This window comes from Furipterus horrens, unplaced genomic scaffold (genome assembly GCF_987537825.1).
Source record: "Furipterus horrens unplaced genomic scaffold, mFurHor1.1.pri manual_scaffold_3, whole genome shotgun sequence".
Lineage (NCBI taxonomy): Eukaryota > Metazoa > Chordata > Mammalia > Chiroptera > Furipteridae > Furipterus > Furipterus horrens.
In genome coordinates, this window is record NW_028327173.1 from 155,545,906 (window position 1) to 155,573,838 (window position 27,933).

The window sequence follows — 27,933 nt, forward strand, 5'->3', positions numbered from 1 at the left end:
CAGTGACTTAAAATTCAGTTCACTTACCCTGTTAGCATCGGGACTCAATTCTACTTTCCCTTCAGTGTGACCCAGACTGCATGTAGCACTTACAATTCTGAGTTGGGAGTCATAGGAAGATACAATACCAAGATTCATTCTATCAAGAGTAGTAGAATTCTAAGGATTAAGGTAAAAAGGAGTAGGAGTCAGGCATGACTGCAAAATGAGCTGCATTATGAACCACAACTTCACAAAGTAATATATTCAAAGAAATAGAGGAGCTTAGGAATTATCGTTTACCTCAGGGAATCAGTTGCTACACATGACGTCAGTTAACACATTGCACATAACACATGCCATATAAAGACACAAGGTGCTTCTGAAAGATGTCACCAATAGTGGGCTCCCAAGAAGATGAAAGGATGAGTATTGAATGGTGAAGTTGACAGCTTTTCGTGTTCAGCAATTAATCTAACAGTTTCTTGGCTAAATTATCTATCAATTAAATATATACCAATCACATTCTTAAGCTCACAGAGCCACTTGAACAGAAGTTATTTTGTTCCATTAAGTACCTCCGGAAAATCATTTGTTGGATGTATGTAAGTACATATATATGAGATGGTTTATGATAAAAACCCCCCCCAATAAACACTGAATTCTGAAACTTGTACTTACGCATAACCTGCAGCACTCTTCTAAGCCAGTGGCAGTGCATTATTTTCATGCTGCTTTTCAGAGTGCCAGGCCCCCACCTTCTTGGCTGTAGTCTGACTTACATAAAGTTGCACAATATGCCAGAAAGAAAAATGTCAGCAATACAAGGTAAGTTGCAAGAATTTATTAACGAAGCAAAACTTAAGTACTGGTTTCTGATTGCTTGTTTTGCAGCTTTCAGGAAACACCGTTTTGCTAGTTCATGCATCTTTCTATAGGTATAGAAAAGGGCTGGCAGCTATAGAACAGGAGATAGGCTGTAGCAGTTTGCACTGAAGTATCTGGAATCTCACTGACGCGCGTGTCATCAAAGCTAAACCAGGCTTGGGTCACTGAGTTCTTGCAGAGAGCAGTGTAGTGGCCACCATCCAAATCACCAAAGTGGTTCTAGGGGAGAAAGGAATGTCAGACTTAGTATTCACTTCTAATAATTAATATTGGGAGGAGGAGGAAAAGAAGGTAGGGCCAAGAAGTATTTTTCATAGTCCCTTATACTAAATTAAAAAGAAATGATAATTGTGTTAAGTTGATATTCATACATATAGCCTGACCTATATTGTTCACTTTATTGAACTACTTAACGTATTGTACCCATTGACTACTTAACAGAATCTGTGAATGAAATAGGATAGTACTTGACTAATATTTACAAGTTAATACTTACCGAGCACTTACTATATATAGACTATTAAACATCAAGTGGAATTTAAAAGTAAGAAGATAGTTATCTTTCCTAAAAAAGCTTATAATTTAATTTTGAAGATAGGCTAAAATAGACATGAAAAAAGAAATTTAATCTTGGAACAAGACATTTCTACAGCTACAATTGCTACCGTACAGCGTGAGGGGTGTGCAGCAACAGTCCCCTCGAGAGCCTGTTAGTTCTTTCCCTTCGTCTTCACTAACCCAAAGACACGAGGGAGCCTCACTTCTCAGAAGGTGGCACAGTGTAGAGCAGGGGTTGACAAAACGATTTGTCTCTGGGCCAAATGCAGTCTGCAGCCTGTTTTTGTATGGCCTGTGAGTTAAGAATGCATTAAATATTTTCGTTTGGTTGAAAAAAATTAAATATTTTGTGGCATGTGATGAGTCTATGAAATTGAGAATTTAATGTCCTTAAATAAAGTGTTGTGGGAAAACAGCCATGCTCATTCTTTTATGTTTTTCACTGGCTGCTTCTACACTACAACAGTAAAATAGTTGCAGGAGAGACCATGTGGCCTGCAAAGCCTAAAACATTTACAGCCTGGCCTTTAACAGAATAAGTTGCTGCTTGCTGGTGTTAAAAGGAAGAAAATGTTTTTTTTGTAGTCAATTTTGCCTGAATTCAGGTCTAAATCTGAGCTTTAATTCCGTCATCTATTAAAATGGGGTAATAAGATTGGTCTTATATAGCCATTGTCAGGTATCTCATAGAGCTAGCACAGGGGGGTACTTATTAAATGTTCCCTTAGACCTTCCTCTTCTCTTCCTCTGCCCTGACGTGTTAGAGAAATATTCCAAAGCTGACAATTAGAAGACCTGTTCCTGGTCCCTGCCATGTGACCTTATGTTGACATGCTTCAGTTTCCTTATAAAATGGTTCCCATAATAGTGTGATGTAATTTGAATGAGAAAAACAAAGCATCTGGTGGATAAGTAGTGCCCAGACAGTGAAGCCGTGTTCTAAAGTGATTAGACAGAACAGAACTGGAGTACAGTATTCAGCTTTGATGATTTAATGTGAAAAAAATGACACAGAAGACTGTCGAGTATTTTACTAGATTTCTGTTCCCGGAAATTATGGGAGATAATTAGGTAGTCTGAGAGCCTTAGTTATAAAACTGTAAGGAATGCTGGATAAAACATGGTAAATACCCTTCAAACTGTATGGCTGACTCTAAAGATTTTTTTAGGAAGAGTGAACCCCAAGGGCCAGAACCAGAGGAAATAAGAGCAGCATGATGTGTGGTTAATGCTGTGACTGCCTCAGGGTAAAGATAATTCCTGGTCTCTGTAACCTGTAACCAAGGTGCTTCAGTTTTAAAGGTCACACAAGGACACAAGATAAAGGCTTAGGTCCCAGCAAGGAGAGGAGTTGGATTGAGGTCCATAGACATAGCCAGGATTCTTAAAGAGATTACACTCAATAAAAGGATAAGCTGGGGGGGAGGGGGCATCCCATCCTTAAGTGCCTGTCTTAGCTTAGGCTGTGGGTGCAGAGCATAAAAGTTGTTTCTAGGAATTTGTTACCACAGACTGTTTGTGGTTTCAGAATTCTGAGATTCTATGTGAGAAGTATTTTCTGGGTGCCTGGCAGAAGGAAAGAAATTACTTTCTGGACTGATGCACCATAATTCAGGCTGCACAGGATACCCACATATAACCCCAGTGATGTTAGCTCACTATTCAAAATTACAGAACACGCAAGGAAACAATTCACCATGAGTAAGTCAGAAGGCAGTAAGTGCCAAGATTAAACCCCCAAGGACTTTAGAGAACGGAATTATCAAATAGAGTCTACAAAGTACATTTAACGTTACAAATGACAGAAGGAAACTAACAAAAAAAAAAAAATAGAACTTTCAGAAATGAAAAATCTACTACTTCCAAATTTAAAATTTAGTGTAGAGAGGCGAGTCCAGGATGGTGGAATAAAAGGGTGCTGAGCTTGCCACTTCCCAAGAACACAGAATACACCAATATTTAGATCCATTCCTCCTGAGAGAGGGCTGAGGGCCAACTGAACAGCTTCTGCAGGACAAATGAAAGAGGGGGTAGGGGAACTGCAAGAGCTCTCCAGAGCTGAGGGAACTCACAGAACCAGAGAAACCAGTGACTGCTGTCGTTTCCCTTTACCCTGTGCTTGGATAGAGGGAGTTCTAGCCAGGTGCTCTGGTCGACCTGCAGGGCCGCTCTAGTGCATCCCCAGCCATTCCAACAGGAAAGGCAGGGTGCCACAGTGTGTGTACAGGACCCCTCAACCTGGAGATCGATCCCCCTGGGTTGGCAGGGTGCACACACAGGACCCACCCCCACCACCAGAGTGCAGAACGAGCGAAGTGCTGCAGTACCTGCAGGCAGAGCTGCTCCCTCCTGAGAAACTACAAAGATAGGGTGGTACTGCTGCTGACCCTGTAGGGATGCCTCATCTGGAGAAACTGCAGAACTAGTGGGCTACCACTGCGAGCATAAGCAGGACTGACACGCCCACACACAGCTGCCCTGTCCAGAGGGAGAGGAAGTAATAGGGCACTGCTGTTTCACACTCGTGGAAGTCCTGCTCAAACCTGGCTGAGCAACAGACAAAAGAACAGGGCAGACTGTGCACAGCAGGCAGCCCCACTCAGATCAGAGGGGCAAGGAGAGGCACACTCATAAGGCTGCCCTGCCTTGATGCCATTCAGGTCGAGGACAGCCAGAGCAATAGGAGCTGCCATACGTGTGTGCACACCAGCCTTCCGTGCCTAGAACCCATTCCTTCTGGTCAGGAGGCATACCAAGCACCGCACATACCTGCCCTGATTACAACTGCACTATCAAAGTCACCCAGCACACTCAGCCACTTTTTGAGAGAGAGCTACTTCTAACTCATTGGAAGAAACGCAAAAAGTCCAACAAAATGGGGAGACAGAAGAATTTGCCCCAAATGAAGAAACAAGAAAAAAAAGCTTTAGGAAAAAACTCAATGAAATGGAGATAAATAATGTGCCTGCAAGTGAATTCAAAGAAATGCTTATAAGGATGCTCAAAAGAGTTGAGAGTAGAATATAGGTACTCAGAGAACTTCAATAGGATATAGTAAAGAACCAATCAGAGATGAAGAATACAATAACCAAAATAAAAAATTCACTAAGAGGAATCAACAATAGATTAGTACAAGATGGACTAGTGACCTGTAAGAAAATAATGTGGAAATCACCCAATCAGGGCAGCATCAAGCTCTGTAATGTGCATTTTAGGGATTTCAGAAAGAGGAAAGAAAAAGGGGCAGATAGTATAATTGGGAAAATAATGGCTGAAAACGTTCCTAACCTGGGGAAAGAAACAGACATTGAGGTCCAGGAAGCACAAAGAGCCCCAAACAAGATGAACCCAAAGGGACAAGACATACTGTAATTAAAATGGCAAAGGTTAAGAATAAAGATACATCTTGAAGGTAACAAGATGGAATCGAGTCACATACAAGGGAAACCCCATAAGGTTATCAGCTGATTTCTCAGCAGCAACTTTCCAGGCCAGAAAAAAAAGTGGTAGAAATGGTTAAGGTACTGAAAGAGAGGAACATGCAACCTATACCAGAAAGGTTATCACTTAGAATTGAAGGAGAGATCCAGAGTTCCCAAGACAAGCAAAAACTAAATGAGTCCACCCACCACAACTAACCTAACTTTATAAGAAATGTTAAAGTGTCTTCTTTATGCCAAAAAAGGGGGTCATAACCATAAATAAGAAAATTCAGGAAAGAAAAGATCTCATGATTAAGGCAAATATATAATGAACACAGTGAATCAACCACTTAAAACTATTATGAAAGCTAAAAGACAAAAGTAGCAAAATTAACTATAACTACAGTAAGTAGGGGATACACAAAACAAAAAGATAAAACATGATACCAAGAACATAAAGCGTTAGGGGGAATAAAGATGTAGCGCTTTAAGAATGTGTTTGAACTTAAATGCCTGCTAACTTACAGTAGACTGCTATAGATACACTAGGTGGATAGATATATAGATATACATAATCTCCACAAATCAAAAGCCTTCAAAATTACACACACACACACACACACACAGAGGAACCCAAACAAAACCAGCAAATCAAAAGGAAAGTGATCAAGAGAAGAAGGCAACAGAGAACAACAAAAACAACCACAAAAAACTTAACAAAGCGAAATACCTACCAATAAATGTAAATGTACTAAATGTTCCAATAAGAAGACATAAGTGGGACTTCCAGTCCAGATGGTGGAGTATATAAAGTCTGCTTGCCTCCTCCCATGACCACATCAGAAGTATAAATTAAACAATAACCATCTTTGAGGACCATTTGAAGACTAGCTGAACAGTATTCCTATAACTAAGGATATAAAAGAAGCTATATCAAGACTGGTAGGAGGGGTGATGACAGAGAACAGGCAGGTCCCAAACCCATGGTGTGGCAATTCTGAGTCAGGAAGAATATCTCAGCTGTGGAAGTCCCCCCTGGGAAGGAGTCCCAGCTCTTCACCAAGATCCCCAACCCAGGGCATCATGCCAGGATGAAGAGTCCCCCTAACATCTAGCTATGCAAACTAGTGGGGAGTGCATGTGAGTGAGATGAAGGGCTTCTGGAGTGCCAGGCATTCCTCTTGAAGGGCCGCGCATCGACTTGCTAGCTCACAGACTCACTCGCTCTTAGCTCCAGTGCGGGGTGCAAGCTGGAAAAGTGCCGGGGGCATACAGGGAGGAACCAAATTGACTAGCTTCAGGACCAGGGCTGGAGAGACAGGGGTCAGGACGACTCTCTGGGGACAGAAAGGTGGCAGGTGCCATCTTCCTTTGTTGGTTCCCACCCAACTAGCAGGTACAGGTAGGCATGAAATCTTTGCTCTCCATTAACCTGGCTAACACTGTTTACCCCACCCTGGTGATTCCCTGAGATCCCACCCCATCCAACTTGTGTGCCATCCTGAGCTGCATACAAACAGCCTGTCTTGGCTCATGCTATGGACTTTCCTAAATTCTCACAAAGGTCCACAAATGCCAAACTAGCGGTGGCTGGCCTCAGTGTGCCTTGTACCTCTTGCTAAGTGGCTGAATCCCAGCACAAGCAATGACCAGTCTCTACTTTCATTGTAATTCCCATCAGGTGGCTCCAAGCCTGTCACAGGGTGTGGCAAGTACTGACTGGAAATGTAGCTTCAACTAAGTGGCCACAAGTCCAGCACAATTGGCAGCTAGCCTCAGCTCACTGTGATGCCCACCAAAAGGCCCCAAGCCCAGAGGTAAAATAATAATAACAAAAACCTAAACCAAGTGACATCAGAAGAATAGCAGCATGAGAGATCCCCTTGGTCTCTCCCCTTGAATTAAGAACGATTTGAACAACCATAACTCAACAAAGGATTTCCTGCTCACTGCACAAATACACTTGAGAGATCCACATACTGAAACATCTAAAGGTGAGCAAGTGGAGCAAAAGGGGGAAGTGAGAAGGGGAGGCGCTGATGTAAGCCAGGGACACAGCCTGGCAGCCAGGAGCTCATGCAGGACTCTGTCAGAGAGGGGAGGATGCTGGTGGGGGCTGACACCCCCTTCAGCCTGGAGGAACAGAGAGACTTGGTGGGCACTCCTGCAGGAGCTGCAGCAGAGCCGGGAGACCTGGGCAAGGACACACGGTACAGGAGTGTGAAATAAAGAACAAAAGGTCACAAATCTGCGAGTAAGATCACCAACAAATTCACAGCATAAACAGGGATAATTTATGACAACAAAACATAAAAGGGAGAGAGAAAAGGTCTGAGTTTACAAATAAGGATGGAAAAAAGACTACCATATATATGAAACTTCATTTTCATAAATCTAGTAGTAACCACACACACACACACAAAAAAAAAAAAAAAACTGAGGTGCATAGTGTAGGAAAAGGGGAAACAGGAAGTACGGAATGCCTCCAAACAAAAGACAATGGAATACTACTCAGCCATATAAAAGAAAATTTTACCCTTTGTGACAGCATGGGTGGACCTGGAGAACATGATGATAAGTGAAATAAGCCAGTCAGAGGAAGACAAATACCATGTGATTTCATCCATATGTGGAATCTAATGAATGAAGAAACAAAACAGAGACAGACTCATAGATGGAGGGCAGATGACAGCTAGTGAGGGGCATTAGTGGTGTAGTGATTGAACAAAAAGGAAAAAGGACTCAGGGACATGGACAACAGTGTGGTGATTATTGGGGGCAGGGACGTAAAAATAAATAAATAAAATGTATACCCTCAAAAGTTATAAAAGGAAAACAAAGACAACCATCAATTTATTAGTAGGCAAGGAAAAAAGGGGGAATGGCTAGAGAAATCAGATTGACTTAAAGCACACAAGATGGCAACAGAAACAAATCCAAATTTATTAGGAATTGAAATATATGGAAACTCACTAGACAGATTAACAGACAGAAATTTTAAAATACCATTCATTGTGCTACACTGTTTATCATTCAGAACTCAGAAAGGTTGAACTGAAAGGGATAGAAAAGATACAGTAGGTAGATACTATCAAAAGAAAGCTGGAGAAGCTATATAAACATCAATTAAAATGGATTTAAAGACAAAAAGCATCATAAATGGTAGTCATTTTATAATAAAAAAGGGTTTACTATACCAAAAAGTTTAGCATTCTAAACTGCTGTGCAATTTAAACAAATAGATTCATTTAAATTTTTCTTTAAAAAATTGAGAACTTGAGAGAAATTTTGACAGCTACCACCATAATGGTATATACTTACTCTATGCTGCTTTTATATATGTGTGTGTGTGTATGTGTGTGTGTGTGTGTGTGTGTGTGTCACACACACACATATAAAGTTAGAAATATATTTATGTTAAGATAATAAATAATGACCAAATCCTATTCATCCCAGCAATGCAAGAGTAGTAAAATTAGAACCTTTATAAATATAATTGACCATACTAACATATTAACAAGGATTTAGGGGAGCCATAGCACCTAAAAAACTGATTTAATAAAGTGATACTTTCACAAACATGCACAAAAACTGTTAGCAAACTAGAATAGACAGACGTATCCATAACCTGATCAAGTATAACTACTACACATTTACAGCAAGCATCATTCTTGATTATTCCCTTTGAAGTCAAGAAAAAATATTTCAACACATTTCTTTCAACTATCAATTAGTCAAACAGATTAAAACAATAGTATAGAGATAACTTTGAACAACAGAAGTTAACTTCAACTTGGCTCCTAATAGATAGAAATATACTAGTCTCAACAAATGTAAAAGAATTATATAATCTTTGAACACAATGCAATAAAATTAGCAGTCAATACAAAAAGATATCCCCCTTCCAAATTCTTATACTTTCAGATATTTAAAAAAAAACATATAAGTAAATTTTTATAGCAAATAAGAAATCAGAACAAATTATAAAAACTTAGAAAGACACAGTAATGAAAATACTGTATCAAAACATGGTATGCAGTAATGTCTGTGACTGTCTTTAAAATAATACAGTGCAAGGAGGAGACTAGGGTCAGTGTTATAGATGAGTCAATAGCACATCTATAAAGCTGACTGATTGATGCGTGAGGGTTCATTACACTGTCCTCTCTCTTTATGTATGTTTGAAATGTTCTTTAACTTAAAAGGTGGTAGGTAGTGAAAGTGGTATCTAGAGAATACTTACATCTAAAAGACAGGCTGAGTGTTAATGAACTAAGCATCCAATTTATCACATAAAGAATATATCTAAAGAAAGTAGAGGGAAAGAAATAATAAGTTCCAATAAAGAAGAAAACAAAGCAGTAATAAGGAGCATCAAAAAGACAAGTTAGTCCTTCGAAGAGGCTTAAAGAATATAAACAGAGGAGACTTCAGGCCAAGATGGAGGCCTAGACTGACATGCTCCATCTCCCTCCACAACTAAGAAGGAATACAACTACCGCAAAACCATAAATAACCAGAAGTTCCAAAAAATAAATGGAAGTCCAACGTATGAAGTTATAAATGAGTGGTGCTTGTCCAGACAGGTAGGAGGGGCGAAGCTGGGGAAGAGAGGTCAAGCTGTGCTGGCAGGGGCAGCAGCGGGAACGACGGCAGGACAGCAGTAAGCACAGACACCCATATTTAAGGGGAGACAAGAAGTGTCTGGGGAGCACCCCTGGCTGCAGACCAGACCCATTAGCTCGCGATTCCAATGCCGGGGAAGGCAGACCCCCATTGCCTCAGACTGTGAGGGCCGAAGGGCGTGGTGATGGAGGAGGAGGCTCCTGGTCTCTCAGCAGAGAGTGAACGGCAAAAATCCATCCTGGACACATGTCCCCACAGAAAATGCCACAGCATGGTGAGAAGGATTGCCTGGTTGTAATGAGTGCATGGGGCTCCGACCCCTATAGCATAGGAGGTGTGACAGCCCCGCCCAGGAAGCAAAGTTAAACATAAAACAGTCAGGATGGCACAGATCATGATAGAGATCCCAGTGATGCAGCCGACCAGACAACAAATTTCTAATCTAACGAAGCAGCAGATAGGAAATCTTTCTGAGGCACAGTTCAGAGCTTTGCTTATAAAAATGCTTACAGACTTAACAGCAGATCTTAAACAAGATGGGGAAGGAATGAAGGCTAGTCCTGCTGAAATGAACAAAAACACATATGAAACAAGTGGTGAGGGAAAGAAAACCAGGGATTAAATCAACAAATCAGAACATAGGGAAGGAACAAACAGTCAACCAGTGCAGAAAGAGGAAACGAAAAGTGAGGAAAATGAGGAGAGGCTCAGAAACCTATGGGACAGCTATAAGCAGGCCAACATCCAAATCATAGGATTACCAGAAGGTGAAGAAGAAGAACTAGAAATTGAAAAATTAGGTGAAAAAATAATGAAGCAGAACTTCCCTAACTTGGGGAAGGAAATAGACTTACAGGTCCAGGAAGCACAAAGAGTTCCAAAACAACTGGACCCAGGGAGAACCACACCAAGAGACATTATAATCCAAATGTCAAAAATTAAGGATAAAGAGAGAATCTTAAAAGCAGCAAGAGAGAAGAAGAGAATTATATACAAAGGGGTCCCAATAAGACTCTCAGCTGATTTCTCAAAGGAGATTCTGCAGGCAAGAAGGGACTGACAAGAAATATTCAAAGTAATGAAAAACAGAAACCTACAACCACAATTACGCTATCCAGTGAAGCTGTCATTCAGAATAGAAGGGCAGAGAAAGTGCTTCCAGGACAAAGTAAAACTGAAGGAGTTCATCAGATCCAAACCACTGTTAAACGAAATGTTAAAGGACTTGTTTAGGAGAAAGAGGATCAAAGTTATGAACATTAAAATGAAAACTGTATCACAACAACCAACAACAGAAGCTAGGAAATCGAAACAAAGGCAAACTAAGTAGGCAACCAGAGTAGAAAAAGAATTATAGGTATGGGGAACATTATGGGGGGAGGTCAGCAGGGAGGGGGAAGGGGGAAAGGGAGGGAGATGGTACAGGAACTAAGAAGCATAGTAGGAGGGAGTGGAGTAGATAGGACGATGTTGAGAAGAACTATATGCACAACCAATGGGCATGGACTAAGCGGGGGGGAACAACTGAAGGGAGGGGTGTCACTGGGCAGAGGGGAACAAAGGGAAAAGAAATTGGGACAACTGTAACAGCATAATCAATAAAGCATGTTTTTTTAAAAAGAATATAATCAGCAATACTCAGATTGATTTAAAAAAGAGACAAGCAATGAATGGTAAATAAATAAAATCAGAAATGAAATAAGGTGTTATATCTACAGGTCCAGCAGAAATTTAAAAACAGTTTTAATAGCCTGAAAAAGTTTTGCCAGCAAACTGAAAACTGATGAAACCAAGAAGTAACCAGAAAACTATAACTTACCCAAACTGATGGAAGAAGAAAATAAAAAACCTGAATAGACCTACAAATATTAAAGTAATAACATCAGTACAGGCATACCTCAGAGATCTTGTGGGTTTTGTTCCAGACCACTGCAATAAAGCAAGTGTCATGATAAAGCAAGTCTCACAATAGAGCAAGTCATAATCTTCTCGCAGGTGGAGAAGGGTCTCGCCTTCAGTTAATAAAAAACACAACACCTGTTAAGCACAATAAATCAAAGCACAAGAAAACAAAGGTGTGCCTGTAGTTCAAAATCTTCTCTCAAAGGGAATAGCAGACCCAGATGGGTTTAGAGGTGAGTTGTATCAATCCTTCAAGAAACTTTTTATTAGCAAACTACAGAAATTTCTATAGAAGAGAAGGGGAAAAGCTCCTTTAACTCATGAGGTCGATATAACCCCAAATCAGACCAAGACAATTCAAGAAAGAAAAGCACAGATCACTCCCATTCAAGAATATACAGTAGATGCAAAAATATTAAAATGTAGTAAACCAAATCCAGCAAAATATATCTAAGATAATAAATAATGACCAAATGGATTGATCCCAGCAATGTAAGGGTAATAAAATTAGAAAAATCTATAAATGTAATTGACCATATTAACAGATTAAAAAGGCTTCAAGAGAGCCATAACATCTATGTTATTGTGGGGGAAAAAGACTTAATAAACGTGAACACCTTTACAAAACGCACAAAAACTGTTATCAAAAAACCAGAATAGAAGGAAGTACTCATAACCTGATACAGTGTAGCTCCTAAAAGCTTACAGCAAGCACTACTCTTAATGATTCCCTTTAAAATCAAGAAAAAAAGGATACTCACTCTGGTGACTTCGAACCTGAGCTCACCTCCTCCCAGGAAACACAGAAAAACCAGCAGGGCTGGAGTTCATATTCCTGAGACCCACGAGGATATGAGGAACGACTGCTAAAGCTCTAGCGATCTCAGACTCACCTGCCCCACTGCTCAGTGAATAAAGCAGCAGGCATTATGTGAATGAGGTTAATTTGCTAATTTTAAAGCACTGGCCTGAGGGGCAAGCATCAAGTCTAAGGGCCTGCTGCCTGGCAGGCTTCATCTTCATGCTCTCCCTCTGGCTCGCTCTCCCGGGTCCCCACCTCCGCGCATTCTCCCCGGGCTTCATTCCAGCCAATGGGTGCCGTCGTCCCAGAGGTTGCAATACAGAGGACAGGTATCTCCCAGAGGGAAGAAAGGGTTTTTTGTTTTTATTGAGGCAACATTGGTCTGTAACAGTATAACACTGGATGCAGGTGTGCACCATTATCATCTGACATCTATATGTACTACATCATGCTCACCACCAAAAGTCTATTCTTTTTTCTTTTTTTTTTCATGCCTTAAGTTTATTTACAGACACATCTAGTATGTTAAGTTCAACATACTAGATCCATTTTTCAGAGACCGCACCTCTTTAAATGTTCCTCTTCATATCTGTTCCATGGATTAATTAAAGCATCCTTATTTTTTAAGCAATTGGTATCTTCGTATAAAGAAAGATGTGGCAAACCCAGATCCAAAGTACCAAGTCATCATAGCTAGTAACTGCCACTTGTTTCCCACTGAAAATGTCACATTCTCCCTGGATCCTCCTCATAGTGGCTCCTACAGACCACAGAGGTTGTGAACCTCCAAATGCTCTTCCCCAACATTTTGCTATTGGAAGCCCTGCAAAAGGCACAGAAACTGAAAGCGGAAGAAATGGCAGTATCACACTAAGACCTTTTTTCATGAGCTTGTCCCCCTTCGTGCGAAAAGGGAGAAGTCTAGTTTCCATCAGTCACCACACAACTGACGCCCCCTTACTCATTGTTCCCTCCCCTCCCCCAACTCTTTCCCTCTGGTAACCACCAATCTGTTGTCTTCTGTGATTCTGTTTCTGTTTTGTTTTGTTTTATATTGTACATAGAAGCAAAATCATACAGTATTTGTTTTTCTCTGTTCAACTTATTTCACTTAGCATTGTACCCTGAAGATCCATTCATGTTGTCACAAATGGCAAGTTTTCACCTTTTTATGGCTGAGTAATATTCCTTTGTGTGTGTGTGTGTGTGTGTGTGTATTCACATCTTTTTTATCCATTCATCTATCTTTGAATACTTAGGTTGTTTTCATATCTTAGCTGTTGCAACAAATGCTTCAGTGAACACAGAGGTGCATGTATCTTTTTGAATTCGTGTTTTGTATTCTTCGGATTAATACGCAGAAGTAGAATAACTCAGTCATATGGTAGTCTTATTCCTAATTGTTAAGGGAATATTCACCAAAGTGCACAAGGGCTTTTCTCTGCATCCTATACTATGCTTGTTACTTCTTGTCTTTTTGATGACAACCATTTTAGTAAATGTGAGGTGATATCTCAGTGTGGTTTTAATTGCATATCCCTAATAAGTAGTGATGTTGAGGACTTTTTCATGTGCCAGTTGGCCATATGTATATTTTCTTTAAAGAAATGTTTATTCAGACCCTCTGCCCATTTTTAAATCAGGTTGCTTGTTTTATTGTTGTTGTTGAGTTGTATGAGTTCTGTATATATTTTGTATGTTAACCCCTATTAGATTCATGATTTGCAGATATCTTTTTCCATTCAGTAGATGGCCTTTTCCTTTTGCTGACAGTTTCCTTTGCTGGGCAGAAGCTTTTGGTTTGATGTGGTACCACTTGTTTATTTTGGCTTTTGTGTCCCTTGCTGTTAGAGCCACATCCACAAAAACAACGCTAAGACTAATGTCAGATAGCTTGCTGCCTACGTTTCCTTCTATGTGTTTTACGATTTCAGGGCTTATGTTCAAGTCTTTAATCCACTTTGAGTTACTTTTGTAAGATATCATGTAAGACAGAGGTCTACCTCATCCTTTTGCGTGTGGCTGTCCACTTTTCCAAGCACCAGTTACTGAAGAGACAATCCTTTCTCCACTGTGTGCTCTTGGCTTCTTTGTTGTCAATTGGTCTTTTGATGAGAGAGGCCAGTTTGCTCCCGCCTGGGGGCGGGTTCGGGTTGCACACAGCTGGGGGCCAGTCAAGGTGCTGTCAGGGAGCCTGTGCTGGTGGAAACCATCTTGTGCTCTCCCTCTGCCTTTCTCCGGTGCACCGGCATCTTCCAGAAAGGAACTTACACCCTCCTCTGGGGCCCCAATTTCTGCAGCTGCTTCCAGGGGACACCAGCGCATTGCCTGGTTCTGGTGGCCCAAGAAGCTTATACCTGTGGGTCCCATAGCACTTTAACCAACAGAGAAAAAAGTTCTTAAAATGCTACCAGCCTCAAGGCACAGCAAGAGGTGATGCCCAGGAGCTATTTCTGTGAAAGTACTCTATGAGCTAATCATCATAACTCCACAAGAGGCAGGCTTCTAGTTAAAGACACATCTATGGGCTATATCCTTTCCAGAGATCTCAGAGGTAGGCACTTTCCTCCCACTGTCCCCTGACCGTGCCCTAGAATGCCGGTATCACCCCGAGGGGAGCTTTCACGTGTATCTGGTGCCCTGGTTTTGTGGTCGCTGCCCAGGGGATTCCCCTTGATTGCCTGGCTCTCATGGCCAGAGGAGCTTGTGTGTTTGTGTCTCATGGGATTGTAGGGGTTGTAACAGTTGGAGAGGGAGGGTTTTTTTTGTTTTTGTTTTTGTTTTTTGTTTTATCCTCATCTGAGGACATGCTTAGAAGGGAGGGAGGGAGAGGAACATCGATGCTAGAGAAACATTGGCCGACTGCCTCCCACACGTGCCCCAACTAAGAACGGAACCCCCAGCCCAGGCATGTGCCTTGACTGGGAATCAACCCTGCAGCCTTTTATGCTACAACCAACAGAGCCACACCCATCAGGGCAGGGAGGGAGAGTCCTTGACAGACTACCACCCCCAGGGCACTGCACGGATAGCAGAGTGAAACACACCCTGTTTTCCTGGGAAACAGGCCTATTTGCTTGTCTTGCAGTTTCAGGCGGAGGGGCAGGCACTGGTTTGAACACAACTAGGGCCAGCAGAAGTGCTGTCGGTGAACACAGGCTGGAGGACACCAGCTTTGCACTCTCCCTCTGCCTTATACAGCTTACCGCCATCTCCCAGAAAGGAGCTTGTACCCTAGTCGGGGGTCTCAGTTTTTGTGACTGCCACCCAGGGGACACCTTGAGGTCACCTGGCCTACACTTGCAGTCTCACAGGAACGGATATACTCGCACACTTTAAAAGCTGCTGCCTGAGGGTGTGGTTTCCAATCAGCCGGAATCTGGGTGCTGAGGTGCTCCCCTTTGGCATGCTGACAGGTCTTGTCACACCCTCAACTACTTGGAACCGTTAAAAACAATAGCCTGCTTGGACAATCACAAAAATTTGAAAGACAACTAAGACTAGGGCAGAGCTGAAGAACAAGGTTCATCTCATACTCAAGGCCACTCACAAGAGGTGGCTCTTTTATCCAGTGCATGGAGACCGAATCTAAAAAGCAGCAAGAGGAAAACAACTTATTACTATAAGGGAATCCCCACAATCCTAAGATTTTTCAGCAGAAATTTTTCAGTCTAAAAGGGTGCAGTACAATACAGTCTACACATACTGGTGGTCCTAGACAGAACAGTAGGACAAAAAAAGAAGAGATGTAATAATTGAAAAAAGAAACGGATATTTGCCAATAAATTTGAAAATGAATAAAACGGACAGTTTTAAGTATAATTTTAAAAACCATAGTAAGTTAAAACCAAGCTTTTATATGATAATATAGGTGAATGTCTTCATGATCTTTGGGGAGGATAACTTGTGCCACATGCCTGCATCACTTAATCTAATTCTCACAACAAACCTGCAAGGCAATATATAAGAAACAGGCATAAGAGTCCCAGATCATGTAACTACTAAGTTGCAGAGTCTGGATTTAAACTAAGATTTTTTTTTTTTACAAAGTTTATGTGCTCTTACTCTCTTTTTTCTCTTTATGTATATGTGTGTTTTTACATGTATACATACATATAGACTATGCACATATGTTTTCTCTTAATAAGTGTATATATTATGGTCTCAGTGTGTACATATGCCATATATATGTATGTGTATATGCACACCCACTCTTAATATAGCATATAGAAATCCAAGTAATTCTTGACAGACAGATGATAGGTAGGTAGATAAATATTCCTTCTCTCTACATACCACTGTACATCCCTTAATATATTGCCACATGATATTTCATCTATAACGTAGGACTTAAAAATAATAGTACTGAATCCATAGGATTGTTGAAAGAATTAAATGGGAAAATACATGTTAAGTACTTATAATGCCAGGCTGAATACATGATAGCTATTACTATTATCAATTACTATCCATATAGTAGATGATTTGGTGTGAATTATACCCCATGCTTCTTTTCCTTCTGGGAATTCTCAATGATGAGAGTTGCCCAAGAGCCAAAGGGAACTCTGGGGGCTGTATACATAGGACTGGATGTATACAGGCAACGAGTCTGCGACTATTATGTATGTAGCGTTTGGGGGCTTTGGCCATAGAGTAGCTCATGATTTTTCAACATAAAGCTATTGGAACCAACTTATGCTGCCTCAGAGCACAATCTGCATATGTTCCTAGATCTGAAATAGCTACTGAGTGGAGGAAAAGTGCGGAGGCAGTGACTAGGACATTTTATTCTTTCACTGCTCTACTCTTCAAGGTCAAGGCAGGGAGTTTCCAGTCTCTATACTTTCTTTTAAAAAGGAATATATAGGAGAAGTCAGGGAAGGGTAGAAGGAGTAGGCATTTAAGCAGATAATTTTATAGTTTTCTTTAAATTTGTGTTATTTTAAATAGTTGTAGTATTTTACTCACCACCACTGCACAGAGGTTATATTTAGGATGTTTCCGAAAAATTGGACAAATGTAAGGCGTCAGGTCCAAGTTAGTGAGTGGGTAATGAATATCTGTTCTCAGTTTCCTTTTCATTGTACCCAGAATGTCAAACCTGGAGAGAAAATATGTGAAATATAAAGTAAGTTTGTGAACAACTCATGAATGAAATACACATACCTTGATAAATTCTAAGTACCATTTAAAGTAATTTCTTGGAAAGATTATTTGGTGCAGACCTGTACACAAATCTTTTTTTTCTTATCTACATATGTTTAGAATCTCCACATCCACAAGCCTTGTTAAAACTGAGACCAGAGAAGCCCAAGAGCTTGAGTCAGGGCGTGAGGCAGTATAGAGCCAATTCAGTGGGAGAGAAAGAAGGGGTAAAGCCAGGCACAGCATCGAGGGAGTAGAAATCACATTGCTAACTTCTGGCTACTTGACTCCAGCTGAGGCCGCTCACTCTAACCAAGCTGGCTTGGCTCTCCTTTTCTTGCTTTCAGTGCATGCTGTCTTCACAGTGTCCTGTTTTCCAGCTCTGTGGTTTTAATATATCTTCAATAAGATAACATTTTGTGAAACTCTTGTCACATTTTTATTGCTATATAGATCAGCAGTTCCCAAAGCTGAGCCTACGTCAAAATCACCCTGGTGCTTCTTTCTTTAAAAGTAAGTTATGTTCATTTTGAAAAAATGGCTGCTTTAGGTGTGAGGCAGGGGAATTTCTGGGTTAGTCTGAGATATTGTCATGTCAGAAACCTTTCTTTCTGCCATATGACCCAGCATTCTATGCCTAGGTATCATCTGAAAAGAAATGAAAACTTGTATCCACATAAAAATCTATGCGCTATGGACCCAAAGAGGACCACACCAAAACACATCATAATTAAAATGTGAAAGTTTGAAGATAAAGAGAGAATCTTAAAAGCAGCCAAGAGAAAAGCAGAGTTACCTACAAAGGAGTTCCCATATGACTATCAGCTGATTTCTCAAAATAAACTTTGCAGGCAAGAAGTGACTGGCAAGAAGTATTCGAAGTGAGGAAAAGGACCTACAACCAAGATTACTCTATCCAGCAAACCTAGCATTTAAAATGTTAGGACAGATAAAGTGCTTCCCAGACAAGGTAAAACTTGAGTTTCATCATCACCAAGCCATTATTATCGTCGGCAGCCGTCCGTCTCGAGAGACGATGGTGTAGCTTCTTAAGAGTCTATCTGCACCGCCGAGAATGGCTGTGCAGTCCGACTCGGGAGTGACACGGTATCTGTCTCCTCCCGTGTTGAATCGACATCTTACGATGATGCTGGAGTGTCCTCTCCAGTGAAGCTGAAGCTACAGAGCCTGGGCAGGGTGATATGGAGGGTCTGCTGTTGCCCATGCAGCAGACCCCCCCTCTCTTCGCAGCTGAAGGATCCAAGGGAAAGACGGAGTCAATACAGCTTGGCTTCAGGTGCGCCGCAGGAGTTGCCGGTGTTGACTACAACGTCAAACCGCCTTAGGGACTCCGGCTCCGGATTTTCTGTCGGGGTTTACTCCCTTAGCCTTTCCCCTGAAGAGGTATGCCGCAAGGCAGTGGAGGTTTTTGAAATCAGAGTTTTCCTTCTCTGATGTGCCCTGACTGGAAGATCGAACCAGCGACACTTAGCTCGCAGGCCGACGCTCAATCCACTGAGCCAAACCAGCCAGGGGGAAGCCATTTATTATATGAAATGCTAAAGGGAATTATATAAGAAAAAGAAGAATATCAAAACAATGAACATTAAAATGGCAATAAATTCACAACTATCAATAATTGAATCCAAATAACAAACTAAGCAAACAAGCAGAGCAGGAACAGAATCACAGATATGGAGATCATTTGGAGAGTTATCAATTGTGGGGAAGGTGGAAAATGGGGGAAAAGGTGCAGGGATTAAGAAACACAAATTGGTAGGTACAAAATAAACAGGGGGATGTTAACAGTATAGGAAATGGAGAAGCCAAAGAACTTATATGTATGATCCATGGACATGAACTAAGGGCAGGGGGTTGCTGGAGGGAATGGGGTACCAGGTGGAGGAAGGCAAAGGGGAAAATTTGGAACAACTGTAATAGCATAATCAATAAAATACATTAAAGAATCTATATGCTAATATTTATATAGCTGTAGTCACATCTGCCTCAAACTGGAAACAACCCAAAAGTTAATCAACTGGTGAATGGATAAATAATGTGGTATATTCATAGTGTGATTACTACTCATCAGTAAAAAGGAAGGAACCACTGCAACATGCCACAACATGGACTAATCTCAGAAATATTATGCTAAGTATAGGAAGCCAAACTCAAAAGGCTACATACAGCATAACACAGGACATCCTGGAAAAGGCAAAACCATAAGGATGGAAATCAGATCAGAAGTCTCCAGGGTCTGGGTTGGGGAGAAGATACTGATAATAAAGGAGCATGAGGAAACTTTCTGGCATGATAGAAATAGTCTATATGTTGGCTGTGATCATTACATGTCTGTGTGCAACTTTAAAAGTTCATAGATCTGTACATCTAAAAAGGATGGATTTTGTGCATGTAATTATACTGAACTAACTAATGAGCTCACAGGAGCTGGCTTGAAGCAGCTCTCAATGGCCAGCTTTAAACAATTTGAACATCAAGAAGAACAGTTATAGTAGTGGCTAATAAACACATTAGGTTTAAGTATCCATAAGTTCAGAGTGATAGTAATTACAAAGGGGAAACTATACCTTTAAATGGCAAGAGCTTGCAGTCACTACCTTACCTTAGGGATCAAACTTAACATCACCAACAGTGGGACAAAGTTTTAAGATGTGTCTCCTGATTTAATGTGATGACAAGTATACAACACTGCCTACACCAGACTCCTGCTAAATTTTTTTTTTAAGTTTAGCTTGAATCTAACCATAAGGAAACAATTAAATAAATCCAAAACAGGGACAAGTCTAAACAATGGACTCCTCAAAGGCTCAATATCAGAACAAATGGTTGACTATATAAAAAGAGGGAAAGGCTGTTCTAGATTTAAAGAGACAGCCACATGCAATGTATGATCTTTGACTGGATCCTAGATTGGAAAAAAGTTATGAAGACATTTTGGAGGTGGGGGAATTTACAGATGGACTATCTTAGGGGGTATAAGATTATGGTCAAATTTGTTAGGCATGATAATGGTGTTGTGACTAGGAGAATGTCCTATGTCACGTGATACACGGTGAAGTATTGAAGCATAAAATGCTATGGTGTTTGCATCTTACTTGAGATGGTTCAGCTAATAAAATGGAAGGGAGGAAAGGAAGGAAGGAGGAGAGGAGAAGGAAAATGTGGCAAAGTGTCATCAGCTAATGAAGATTTTAGGGTATGTGGGTATTCATCAAAGAAGTTTTCAACTTCTTGGTAGGTTTGAAAGTTTTTAAAATAAAAATCGGTGTGGGGATATAAAAATTAAAATAGTAATGCTTAAACTCTGCCTCAGACTTATGGAATCAGAATCAGCAATGGTGGAAATTTATTTTTTAAAAGCACTCAGAGTGAGTGCCAAATGTCCACTAACAGATGGATAAACACAATATGATATACATACAATGGAATATTATTCAATCATAAAAAGGAATGAACTTCTGGTACACAGGGATAAACCTTGAAATCATTCTGCTAAGTGAGACAGGCCAGCAAAAAGGATAAATGTTGTATGAGTTCACTAAAATAGGCAAATTTATAGACACAGAAAGTAGATTAGAGGTTACCTGGGACTAGGGGGGATGAGAAATGGAGAGTTCTTGCTTAATGGGTATAGAGTTTTTGTTTGGAGTGACGAAAAATTTTGGAATAGTGGTGATTGATTGTTGTACGACACTGTGAATGTAATTAATACCAATGAAGTATACACTTAAAATGGTTAAGATGGAAAATTTTATGTTACATGTATTTTACCACAAATTTAAAAAAATTAATGTAATATATAGGATATCAATGAATTGTACACAGTAAGGGGGTATATTGCATAGATTTGAATTATAGCTTGATAAAGCTGCTCAAAAAATCTGCTCACAAAATAGCAAAATTCATACCTTTTTAAGTGAAAGATCATTATTTTTGGTGCTTTGGAAATACTGGCCTTCAAAGCTGTTTCTTGCTTAGTATCACAAAAGGAACAGTGGATCTGATTGTTCCAGGTCAGTGTGTCTTGTTGGAAAAAACACTGGAGACAGTCCTGTTGAGATAAAGTGTTCGGTGAGCAAATGGGATCACACTGTAGCCTGGACTCTGTTTATATCAGAACTGCAGAAAAGCCCTGTAAACGTTATTCTTGCCGCTCTTCTCAGTGTCAACAGGTCTGGGAGAGACCAGTGGCACAAGCTGCAGCTTGGACAGGTGTAAAATCTACCTGGCGAAGGAGGTGCTTCCTTCTCACGTTAGTTACTGAAATGGATCCAAGTGCTCATCTCACTTCTAATGTCTTAATCAGCATTTGAACGTTTCTGGCTGACTTCAGAATGATACTGACTGTGATTTTTCCACTAACAAGTGGGGCAGCTGTTTTATGTTATCCATCTCATCACGAACGTAATCTGGTGACTGAACAATGACCACATTCCAGGGTTCTGAGGTGGCCATAATAAAGCCAGCCAACAGAACAGAGAGCATCAGATCCTGTGCCCACAGGAGACATCCTCAGTGTAGCCACGTGCCCCAGCTCCGTAAACCATTAACCTCAAAAAGAAGAGGCACACATATTCTGTTTTTGGCAAACATGCCAGCACCTCATCCACTCTTTGGAATCTGTGTCCAGTCATTGTTAGCAGTTTGATCTGAGAACGAGTCCAGTTCTGAATAAGTGGTAGGATGTTAATTTCCAGTTCCAGTAAATGTGTATTATTCTACAAGGAAATGTATTGCTCCCTGCCTCCTAACTGTTCCCTGCCTTCTACCAGCACCCAATTCTGTTTACAGATTTACTTTTGGTATTATGGTGAAGAAAATTCAAGAGATAAACTAAGGCACTAGATTCCATTCTATTTTCCCAACACATTTCGTGGCTTTTGTCTAAAATATAAGAGCCCAAGACCAAGTCATAATCTTTTATATCTAGTTCCCAAAATGGACCAATAGACCTCTGAGGTAAGAAAGAGCCATCAAATTTTTGCAGGAAAGTGTAATTTCTCTAAATGTGCCAAACCATGATGATAGATCAAATAAACCCCATTTATCTTCTCAATTTTACAGTAAGGCTGTTTTACTGAGTACATGGATATATAACTGAATTCACAGTAACTTTTGGCTGTGTGTGACTTTTCTATAAAATGCCAACATGGCATCCAGTTCTTTTTAAGTTATAAAGCTTTTATAGTAGAAAATATAGGAAACAGCCCTAAGAAAATCTAGGGCCAGGAGGAAGCCAAACAAAAAGGTATCCAGGAGTTAAGAGTCCCTACCTGAAGAGAGCACTTGTATTCAGATGGAATGGGGAGGGAGAGGACTGTAAAGACTTCATTCCTGTAGGTACAGTTCTCACACTTTAAACACATGATGCTGTAACTGATCTGCCCTTCAAACAGACGGGTGATGATGGAGGACTCACTGGGAATTGCCGTCTGGCAGCACCTTGGAATAGAGCTTTTCTCGTATGCTCTTCTTCGGTGGTACTAAATCAAGGAACAAATTGGCCTCGAATCAGCTACCAGTTATCAAAAAATTATTTAATAGAAAGACTTGCTTTTTGCTATCAGAACGCTACATTGCTACCAGAAACCATGTGTGGATTCAGACAATAAATACAGTCAGATCTTCTTACGAGCATACGCTATGTGTGACTTCTGATAATTCAGTTATTTCTCTCCTCCAGGGAAGCTGAGGAATGATGATGCCACAGCCTGGTGAAATGCATAACCACGGCTCTGTAAGCCGACAGCCTATGACAGTGTGACACAGGGCCAGGTCTCCTGGGAGAGTTACCAGGGAGGCTGTTACACGAGTTTTCGGTCATGCAAACTGATCTAGAGGCAAAATCAAGGAATTTGATCTCCCTGCCAGTCCCTTCAAGTTACAAACCATAGCCACTTCTTCTGTTAGAAAATGTTTTTTATTTTTATTTTAAAATTTTGAAAATATTTTAATATTTTTTCAATTATAGTTTATATTTAATATTATTTTGTATTAGTTTCAGGAATACAGCATAGTGGTTAGACAATCATATACTTTACAAAGTGATCTCCCTGATATTTCAAGTACCTGCCTGGCACCATATACATAGTTATTACACTATTGACTGTATTCCCTACGCTGTACCTACATCCCCATGACTATTTTGTAACTACCAGTCTGTACTTCTCAGTCCCTTCTCCTTTTTCACCCAGTCCCACACACAACCCTCCTCCCCTCTGGCAACCATCAGTCTATTCTCTGTATCTATGAGTCTGTTTCTATTTTCTTTATTCATTTATATTGTTCTTTAGATTCCACATATAAGTGAAGTTATATGGTATGTGTCTCTCTCTGACTGACTTATTTCACTTAGTATAACACCCTCTAGGTCCATTTATGCTGTCACAAATGGTAAGAGTTTATTCTTTTTATGACTGAGTAATATTCCACAGCATAAATGTACCACAGCTTTCTTATCCATTCATCTATTGATGGGCACTTTGGCTGCTTCCATGGCATGGCTATTGTAAATAATACTCCAATGAACACAGTGGGGCATATATTCTTTCAAATTAGTGTTTCAGGTTTCTTCAGATATATACCTAGAAGTGGAATCACTGAGTCATAAGGCAGTTCCATTTATAATTTTTAAAGGAAAAAGTTTCCATAGTGGCTGCACCAATCTGCATTCCCACCAAAAGTGCACTAGAGTTCCCCTTTCTTCACATCCTTGACAGCACTTGTTTATTGATTTATTGATAGCAGCCACCTGACAGATGTGAGGTGATATCTCATTGTGGTTTTAATTTGCATTTGCACACTAATTAGTGACATTGAGCATCTTTTCACCTGTCCATTGGCCACCCGTATGTCTTCTTTGGAGAAGTGTCTATTCAGAGAAAACACTTTGTAGAAAGAGCAGTCTTAAAATTTTAAGGCAGCCTGATTTAACTAGCCTCATGCCTGACTTGAATCTATAGTAGGTCGTACTCAGGAACAACATGGCCAGGACCACACCCTGAGTTTTCAGTGACTTTACACACCTGGAAGATTTATTAGCTCCAGTAAGCTCTTTCTTGGAGCTGTGCACACCACTCTACTTTGGCTTCCTCCTTCATCACACCCTGCTGCTCAGGTCTTCTACCCTGACAGTAATTTAATGACCCTAATTCCAATTTCGGTCTTGGGAACCAGAATGTTATTATTTCAGACTAGCTGACAGAGAGGACCCATATAATTTTTTGACCACCGCCTCACCTCTGGCTAGAAAAGCATTGCCATGAATATCTTCTTAGGAGTAAAAATAAAACATGAAACTGAGGACTGCAGAGGAGAATGGTTAATGGCTATAGTGTGATCTTTTATGATAAGTATTTCCTGGATGTTAACGATGAGGTAAGCTAACATCACAAGGACACTGCCTGGAGTCAAGGACATATCTTTGGAGAGTGTGGGTCTCCCATCAAGGCTGAAGGCAGTGAGTCTAGTAAATAAAGGCAAAAACCCTTAGTAACTGGAAATTTTATGCTTTATTAAGTGTATGTCCTAATTGAATGAAGAATTCCATTAGGCATGTTTGGTATGAAGATGAAACTTTGCAGTATAGAGATGTGTCCTGTAATCTAATACTGAATTTAATATTTCTTGGGTTTGTAGTTACCAAGAACATTTATTTTAAGTTGTAAAGTTCTGTATGTTATATCTCATGAGAAATATATTTTTATAAAAACTGTGATATTCACTTTTTTAAAATCCTCACTCAAGGACATGCTCACTAATTTAGAGAGGGGAAGGAAAGGAGAGAGGGAGGGAGAGAGAGGGAGTGAGAGAGAAAGAGAAACATCCATGTGAGAGAGAAACATTGATCAGTCGCCACTTGTATACACCCTGACCAGGAATCAAACCCACAACCCAGGCATGTGCCCTGATCAGGAATCGAACCCGCAACCTTTTGGTTTATGGGATGAAGCTTCAACCGAGCCACATTGGCTAGGGCTGCAGTTTTTACTTTAAAAAAACAGTCCATACAGACGTAATTTTCAAAGGGAACTAGATGAGTGGTACTCACACCCGCTAATCACTGGAAGTATTGCACCAAGTGAGCTTTCCCAGGTGACAGCCCCAGACATTCAAACTCAGTAACACCAGAGTAAGGGCCTTAGTACATGTCTTTAAAATCTTCCTCAGTGATTCTGATGATCAGCTAAGTTTGGTAAATAAAGATCTATTCAAATACTAACTTGAATATTCCCCCAGCACCTATGCTTGGCACAGAATAGGCAATATTGACTGAACAAATGAAGGAATGAAAAATGAAGTTTGCTGATAGAGCAGAATGTCTATCCTATTTCAAGGCCATTAATTCTACTTACCTTTTTCAGAGATTCATGAAGTTCATTCAGGACATAAATCAAGAATTCCTGAGCATCTTGTTGTGTCTTTTTCATAAATGCTGGGTAGAGGTTGCCAAGAGCCGACCAAAATATTTCTGGTGAGACACAGTCTGAGTCTCCAAGCCACATGTCTGTCATGACATAGGCGAACGCAGTGGCAACCTTACTGCAGTCCCTTGGAAGGAAGAAGGGGAATGTTTCTGGCTCATTTAATGAAAGAAGGTACCTAAGCACTCCAACATGTGGCCGTCAGACCAAAATCAAAGCTTCATTCATTTCTTGGTTGACCTTCTCACTTGACTCACTCTACAAACAGTATCTGGAGCACTAAGCCTCTACTGACATGTTTAGTCCTTAATAGGGACTCCAGAAGGTTCTTTCCCTAACCTCACCTTGGTGGAGCAGGGAGTAGGGGCTGCACTGCAGGGAATGCAATGGTCTTACTTTTGAAGGGCAGTAAGGTACTTTCCGAAGAGGAAGTATTCCACCAGCGGGGAGATGCTGCAGAGACACTGTAAGATGGCATTCATGTAGCACGTGTTGCCCAAGTTCCGTAGGCCAATCACACCCTGAAAGTGGGGCTGGTCCTTGTCAGCCTCGCTAACTGGAAAGGTGTCATTGTGGTCTGTGCAGTCTGCACTGTTGATGCCACGGGGAAAGAAAGGAAAGCATTTTGAGGGAACAAAATATGTACAAGTGACATTAAGTCTCTCAACCTCATAATACAAAGAAAAGTTGCTAATAAGGTTTCTGCCAAACAAATTCCCTAACAAGGACAGAAGTACCCAAACCCGGAGCCTAAAATTGTGTTACTTAGTCCAGAACTCTTTGAACAGTGCTTGCAGCCAAATAAGCTGAGATAAAATTTCTTTTTAAAACCAAAGCAAGAAGACAGAAAATATTGGCCTTTCAGAATTCTAGAATTGCTTGGCTAAAAAATACAAACTTTCCCTTTAAATATCAAAGTATTTTCTTTTTTACTGGGCAAGTAATTATTATTAGTAGTAATAACAATAGATTGTAGTTAATAATAGTAATAGTTCTCATGAATTGAGCCTGGCACTATGTTAAGTACCTAATGTGTATTTTCCATTTAATTCTTTCAGCAATTCTATGGAGTAGGTATAATTATTTGTAAATCCTGTGTTACAGAGGAGTTACCATGTTTAAGTGATTTAGTCATTTGCCTATGGCAATGTATTAAGGGAAGTGTCGTGGTATGTAGATAGAAGGAATATTTACGTACCTACCTACCTAACATCTGTCCAGAGTTATTTGGATTTAGGGGGGTGGTGGGACTGGTTGTAAGAAGGTGAAGGGAGTAGCCAAAAAACATATGCATGACCTATCAATATGAACAACGGTGTGGGGATTGCCCAAGGGAGTAGGGGCGGGGGGTGGGGGCTGGTGGAGGAGAACAAAGGGGGAAAATTAGGACAATTCTAATAGAATAAACAATAAAATATTTTTAAAAAGTTATTTGGATTTATATATGATATATTAAGAATGTGTGTATACACATACATGTCTATGACATCGAGAGCGTATTATTTATATACATACACTAAAAGCACATCTGTAGTGCATGTTATATATGGAAATATATACACATACATATAAAAACACATATACACAGAGAGAAGGAAAGAGAGTAAGGGTATAGACTTTGTAATAAGTAGAGCTTAGTTTAAATCCTGACTCTGCCACTTGCTAGTTACATGATCTAGGACTCTTATGCTGGTTTCTCGTCTATAAGGCTCCTTGGCCACATAGGTTTGTTGTGAGGATAAGATCAAACAATGCAAGCATGTGACAGATTCCATTGTTAATAAGTGGTAACCTCATATATTTTTAAAGGAGAGACTGATCTAGGACGTGGTTAGCGGTAAGCTATAGAATGAGAGCATTCGTGGGAAATCAGCAAGACCTGCCCCGAGGAGGGAACACTGTGGGCTTCCACAGAGCCCTCCTCTATGCACCGCTTCCTCTAGTAACTTGGCTATTGTGCCAGGCAGCCCCCCATCTTTGTCTTCTCATCATCACTTTCCATCTACAGCTTTTAAAACTGGGTCTCCATGAAACATTTACCTGACCTTGGTACCTCTCCTTACAATTCTGCCAGTTTGAAAAGTGCTCACTGTTCCATGGAGGGTCATTGTCACTTTCATTTATCGATGCCATGGGAGGCCCCAGGCTGTCACCCTTTAGGAGTATC

At 40.5% G+C, this 27,933-nt stretch overlaps 1 protein-coding gene and 1 pseudogene across 1 annotated transcript; both read right to left on the reverse strand.

The window, feature by feature from the left end:
* Positions 1-634: 634 nt before the first annotated feature.
* USP50 (ubiquitin specific peptidase 50) lies at positions 635-27,874 on the reverse strand. The gene is made up of 7 exons (XM_090268346.1): positions 27,807-27,874; positions 26,163-26,357; positions 25,698-25,893; positions 22,617-22,826; positions 21,252-21,394; positions 17,146-17,278; positions 635-1,086 (listed from the first exon to the last, which is right to left on the reverse strand). The coding sequence occupies exons 1-7, from the start codon at positions 27,872-27,874 to the stop codon at positions 895-897; spliced, it is 1,137 nt and encodes a 378-aa protein (XP_090124472.1). The 3' UTR covers positions 635-894.
* Positions 12,794-12,984, reverse strand: LOC150016470 (cytochrome c oxidase subunit 7C, mitochondrial pseudogene; annotated as a pseudogene).
* Positions 27,875-27,933: the final 59 nt, after the last annotated feature.

Excerpts from the sequence above, each read along its gene's own strand:
- USP50 (XM_090268346.1), bottom strand. The coding sequence starts at position 27,874 with ATGACCCTCCATGGAACAGTGAGCACTTTTCAAACTGGCAGAATTGTA. Across the intron at positions 22,827-25,697 it reads TTCATGAATCTCTGAAAAAG|TACCACCGAAGAAGAGCATA; the intron begins GTAAGTAGAATT and ends TCCTTGATTTAG. Across the intron at positions 17,279-21,251 it reads ATGATCTTTCACTTAAAAAG|GTTTGACATTCTGGGTACAA; the intron begins GTATGAATTTTG and ends TTTTCTCTCCAG.